This window comes from Pseudorca crassidens, chromosome 8, assembly GCF_039906515.1.
Source record: "Pseudorca crassidens isolate mPseCra1 chromosome 8, mPseCra1.hap1, whole genome shotgun sequence".
In the NCBI taxonomy this organism is placed as follows: domain Eukaryota; kingdom Metazoa; phylum Chordata; class Mammalia; order Artiodactyla; family Delphinidae; genus Pseudorca; species Pseudorca crassidens.
In genome coordinates this window covers 99646513-99652512 of record NC_090303.1, presented here as the reverse complement: position 1 = coordinate 99652512, position 6000 = coordinate 99646513, and the positions used below count along the sequence as shown (strand labels likewise).

At 42.1% G+C, this 6000-nt stretch overlaps 1 protein-coding gene across 3 annotated transcripts in view; it reads right to left on the bottom strand.

Annotated features, from left to right (window-relative positions):
• Positions 1-534: 534 nt before the first annotated feature.
• The window catches only part of CNTNAP2 (contactin associated protein 2), a 2029937-nt gene continuing 2024471 nt past the window's right edge, over positions 535-6000 (bottom strand). For all 3 annotated transcript variants that reach the window (XM_067747291.1, XM_067747290.1, XM_067747289.1), the window contains one exon: positions 535-4878. In XM_067747291.1, coding sequence (XP_067603392.1) covers positions 4679-4878 — 200 coding nt within the window. In that variant the 3' untranslated portion in view covers positions 535-4678. The remainder of the gene's footprint in view (positions 4879-6000) is intronic.

Below are 6000 nucleotides of genomic sequence, written 5' to 3'. Positions count from 1 at the left end.
CTCAGGGTCCAGCAGTTGCTGAAAAAAAATTGAGACTCGGAAAGTGGTGCAGCCCCTCTAAGTAGACCTGCTCTTAAAGCACATTTTCATCTGGAAAATAAACTCGTAAGTGCCTGCTGGGTATTAATACCCGTGTGCCCAGGTATCTTTGCTACCTTTTGCTAGTCTTTGCTCCATGGGAGATAACCAACTTTTCAACACGGCTTCCCTGTTTCATGGATAATGAGTTTCACGAACGACTTGTATCCAAAAACTACTGCTGTGAAATAAATTTAAAGTTTCCAACATCATCATGCAGGGTGTGTGTAGTGTAGGCACAGGGCCATGGCGCTACGTGAAACAGTCGCATTTGCTTCTCAATGTTGTCTTATTTATAATCACACTGGGGCGTGTGTAAGCGACAAGTCACACCCAGGTGGGAACTTAGGGTTTTATACATGTGGCGTTTTGATTTCTCTGGCCTTTGGCTGTGTTGCATCTCCCAGTGTTGACGGATTAGCTCCCTGGCTGTCTACCTGACTTATAATCTAGTAATTGTACAGCACTGCTTCACGTCTCTACACTCCTGGACATGGATGCGTGGTTTCTTTGGATGTGACTTACAAGCACGAGCTGGAAACTAAGTCTTCCCGTAGGTCGACTGACTTTGGCCTTTATATTTGGGTTTCAAAGTATCCACAGCCAAGAATCCACGGCACCGCACCATTGTCTCAGGAAGTGGATAAAACAGCTCTGCCTTACACATGGGGCGAAAAGGAACAGACGTTCAGCGAGCTGGCCAAGGTTACAGAGCACGTCAGGGAGGGAGAAAGGGTCAGCTCTAGGGATCACCTCTCACCAAAACATCATTTTAGAAACGGCACCTATCGGGTTTTAGCCCAGATCACTTAGAAACACTATTTGTTTCTCATCTATTTCAGGATGAGGTGGGACTAGCAAGTTAGACCTATTTTTGGCTGGCTCATCGGAATTCAATTTACTAATTGTTGCCTTTCTTTTTGAAAACTGCTTGGCAGGATGGTGAAAAGGAAAAAAAATATATTAAGAGGTTCCAGTCAGGTGCTAATCATTAGTTTGGAGGTGTGAGACATCAAGGGACCATGAAAACGTTTATACCAAAAGAGAAAGGACCGGGCGAAAAAGAACGTGTGGAAGAACAGAAAAGTACAGATCCTGTTATAGAAGGAACTGATAGTTTCATCCCGACACTACACTGACACTGCATTTTCCTAACGGTAGCTGTTAGCTCTTCCTTTGGAGCTTTCTATGGTCTGTGTCTTTGTGCCCAGCTCTCAGTGCCATCTGGTGGCTGCCCCACAGATGTTCAACGACAACGTTAAGATCCACTCTCGGGCTCACGCCAACTCTCTTTCCTGTGCCTCTGAAATCCTGCTCCCCTTAGTAAAGGATGCTGATTTGTCAAACACGGAGCAACAGGAAATTTTCCAATAAAGGCTCTCAAACTCTTATCCCCAGATCCTCAATAAAATCTCCCACACAACAGGTCTCTCTCTCACACCTTTTTTTTTTCTTTTCTTTTTTGAGCAGATGTTTGAAAGCCACAAGGGAAATGTTGTCTTATATACTATGAAGGGCCAGAGAAGAACTTAAGAATATAACCTCTTACCTCCTGAGCTAGCATCCTTGAGCTCAAGGGAGTACATTGAGAGCGCAGATGGGGACTGATTTTGCATTCATTTGAAGACCCCAATCCTAGCAACTCAAAACAGAGATGCTTGCTTTATACACGGAGGATGTTTCCTGCACAAACAACCCGAAATCAACTGTCAGCTTCTCCTGCAACTTGAAAACCACCTCTTAAAGAAAACTTTTTGTTTTTGTTCTGATTCTTTTATTATTTAAAGGGACTACCACTAGCCTCTTTGTGCTTGATTGGTAAGGTATCGGGTTATAAGACACCAGGCTTTTGCAGGATATGACTGACAAAGCAGGACTGGGCCCTGAGCTTGGGTCATAATGTCATGGCTGCCAGGGGAGCTGGAAAAAAGAGCTGTCTTCTTTTCTGCACATAAAACAAAATTATTTAGCATTTAAGAAGGTACTGTATGTGGCCTTCACAAATAACTTTAGGAACTTGGGTGAAGACTGCAGTCCCAAAGAGAAGATGTCCAGCACGTATTCGGCCCTTTACTTCATTACTAATACCTCATCCACTTTTTCTGTGTCCTGTCTGTTGCCTGGGCTGTAACCGCCTTCAGGGCAGAGGCCGTGTCATGCGTCTGTAAATCTCAAACGATGCTGAGGTGGGAGAAACACGGGTCCCCGCGGTCACCCCGGTGCCCTAGGTTTGAAAATCTGGGGAGAAGTGTTAGGTTTTATTTTTCACTTTTTATGGCAGGAAAAAGAAAAGAAGACAGAGAAGAGAAAAGGTGAGAACATTTCAGTATAAGGGGCTATGTTTGACTGTTTTAATTTCTTAATCATTTTGGAAAGAAAGGGAAAGTGCTCAGACAATGTATAAAGAATAAAGCTCTCATGGTAAATGCAATAAATAATAAATTTCCACCTGGTGCTATTTGTTAAGTGCAAAAGTAATACCTATCAAACAGGTATTAAGAAATCAGAAACATTTTAAAACATAATGCTTAAAATTTGCTCTTTCATTTTGAAAATATATAAATGAATCCCTTAATGGTAGTCATCTTGGTCAAATAAATAACCTTTATTTTCAATATGTCATTTGTAAATGTTATGTTGTTCTAATATTTGGTCATTAATAAATGCTTTTCATGGTAAATGCATTTTATGGAAGGATGATCAAGACCTTTTTAAATAAAGGGTGGTTATGACAGTGCCCGAGGTCAGCAACTGTAAAAGGGCGCTAGGATTCTCTTTTGTTTTATGACCTTCACTTGAATGTGAATTAACTGGTCCACTGTCTCCTTTTGTCAGGCACTGGTGCCATGTGCAGCTCTGGATAACATTTTCCATCACTCAAGAAACTGAGGTCCTCCAATAAGTCAGGCATCCCGAGTACCCTGAGTATATAACCCCAATGAGCTAGAATTTCCATTTTCTCCAGGCAGGCCAACAGAACAGTAACATCAGTACCTTTTTACCCTCATCTCACCTCCTTCCAGGGGGAGAAAGAAAAAAGGGCTATTTAATTCCTCAAAATGCTGGAGTCTAAAAAAAAATTTTGAGGTACTTATTAAGTATAACAGCCTGAACTATAAGGTTCATAAATGGTAGTCATTCTAGAAATGACTTTTGTGTCACCTTCTTTTAAAATAAATAAATGAAATTATTTTTTGGATCCTCCAGTAGGAGCATTGTCCCACCTGCCTACACACACAGTCGATTATTTTTAAATAAATAGTTACTTGCTGGAATTAGTTGATGAAGGTTCCTGATTAAACTGAGGTCTGCTTGACCAGACATGTCCATTCTCTGAGAGGCAATCATCAGTTACCAGGTTGTGATGAACCTGAGATTCAAATGGATCTGCCAAAGAAGGCCCCTGAATCATGGCAGCGTGTCTGTTTAGGATGGAACAATACATGGAAGTAGATGAGTTAAAATACGGCAGCGTTTTCCACATGATTCCAGAGTAACAGCAATAACAAAACTACCAGTCACAACTTGGCTTTATTTTGGTTCATCCATTCAGAGGACACTGTCTGCTAGGATCTTGTCCCGGGGCTTAAAGACTAGAGATTTAAAGCAAAATAAGAAGACCAACATAATTTATGCATTTACTAGGAAGTATCCATACTCTTGCTACCAACTATAAAAGAAACAGAGCAGACAAGTCTTAACATCTGGCTCTAATTCCCCACTGAGGTGCTTACACACACATACAAGCTAACCCAATATGTTGTAGGTAAAGCAGAGGGAAAATTTTTTTGTAACAGCTGGTCACCAGGTATCGTAGCTGATAGTTACAGACACTGGATGGGGCTAAGACTGCAGACGTGGAACAGTATTATCTTGCAGACTCTGATGAAATATAAAACCAACGATCCCAACAGGAAACTGCTTCCTCGGTTCTGAGAGCTGCTCTCGGTTGTACTGATCACGTTGTCACACAAGAGGGGCCACACCCCCTCTTCCTCCAGCTGTTTCTGGTGGGAACTCTCAGAGAGCTGCACAGACTGAGGTCTCTTTGAGAACTGTCAAATCATAGGTTCTCTCTGCCCCATCTCTCCTTTTCCAATTCACAGGACACCGAAAGAAATATTACGTGAACACGAACTAGTTACTACAGTAGCCCGTTAGAGGCTGACTCTATGTAAAAGGAAGAAAACGCTGGAAGTCATGTATACTGCGCATCAGCTTTTCTCAAGAAAAAATATCCCCATTCTAAGGGCTCTGAAAAATGTAGGAAGCTTGCCCTGTTACCATGGGTTTTTAGAACACCTCTAAACACACACAAAATAAGACAGGTAGTACCTACAAGTTTCAACCACTGCTTAAACTCTAAAAGCATTTTTTGTATTATTTTGTTTTGATACAGAAGGGGAAACTCAGCTATAAAGAAATATCAGAAAGTATTTCTTGTGGCCGTCAGTCTCAGGAGTTTTCTGTCACTTGCCTCCCCCAACTTGTGCTAATATTTGTAGGATGTGCTCAGGAGTACGAAGTAGGGTGCTTCTGTCCCTTGCCCTCCTCCCCAGTCACTCCCCCTGCCCTCATCCCATCACCAAAGAGCCGCCCCTCAAATGAGCCATTCCTTTTTGCTTTCGTCAATGGTCTCTGTGAAGTTGGGGTCGTTGCTCATGATGGCGGCGTCCGCGCTCTCTGCCGACTCTGCTCCCTTGGCCTCGTTGGTGTGGTAGGTGCCCTTGTGACGGAACATGTACCGGATAAGGAAGACCAAGGTGCAGAGGATGGTGAAGATTACCACGGCAATGACCCCTGGTGGAGACAGCAGAGGGACTAGAGGTTAACCAAATCCTGTATATCACGCCAACACTTTTCCCCTGCTTCACCATCGTTCCCTCAAGTGCTGCCCTCTCCCATTCGAGACACAGAACCCCAAAACGACAACAACAATGTGGGCTAACAACGCTGCCTGCCATACCAGTAAACAAAGGATGTTGCAGCAGTCAGCCACTAGAGCTGCCCCAGGTGGGGAGCCCTGAGGGAACTCAGGGTGAGAAAGTGCAGGATACTGGCCTCAGAGAGCTGAGGTGCCTGTCGAAGGAATGATTTCAGTGAGCCCAGACTCTTGCATCTCCCCATAAATGGAAAAGCGCTAAATTCCTTAACTTGAGATGTCTGTTTTTCTTTAATGAATAGTAATCTTTTGATGTTCCGACTACCTGGTCTTTGTTGCAAAAACTCCTCTGTATCCTGGCTCCCCCCTGTCTCTTTGAAGCAGCCCCTCAGAGTTATCTGAGATGCTGTGTCCTGAGCTTAAGTCCTCAGTTTTGTCCACTGAATAAGACGTAATTCTCAACATCTAGGCTGTGCATTTTTTTTCAGTCAACAGCAACAACAAAAACTAACAGAACTGAAAGGAGATTTAGACCAAATCACAATTATATTTGGAGATTTCAACATTCTTCTCTTAGTAATGATAGAACAATTAAACAGAAAATCAGTAAGAATTTAGAAGACCTCAAAAACGCTATTAACAAACTTGATCTACGGAAGCAATACCAATCCTACACATATGTTTGGAAATGGAGGAGAAGGATATACCACTCAACTCATTTTATGAGGCCAGCATTACACTGACACTAAAACCAGACAAACACATTATAGGAAAAGAAAATGATGGAGCCATATACCTTCTTAATAAAATTTTAGCATCGAACCCAGCAGTAGGTAGAAAATAATATATTATGACAAAGTGGTGTTAATTCTAGGAATGTAAGATTGATTTAATATTAAAAAATTAAGCAGTGTAATTTACCACATTAAACAAATAAAGGAGAAAAACCATATGATCATCTTAACAGATGCACAAAAGCATACGACAAACTTCAATACCCATTCATCATGAAGCCTGTCAGGAAACTATCAAGAGAAAGA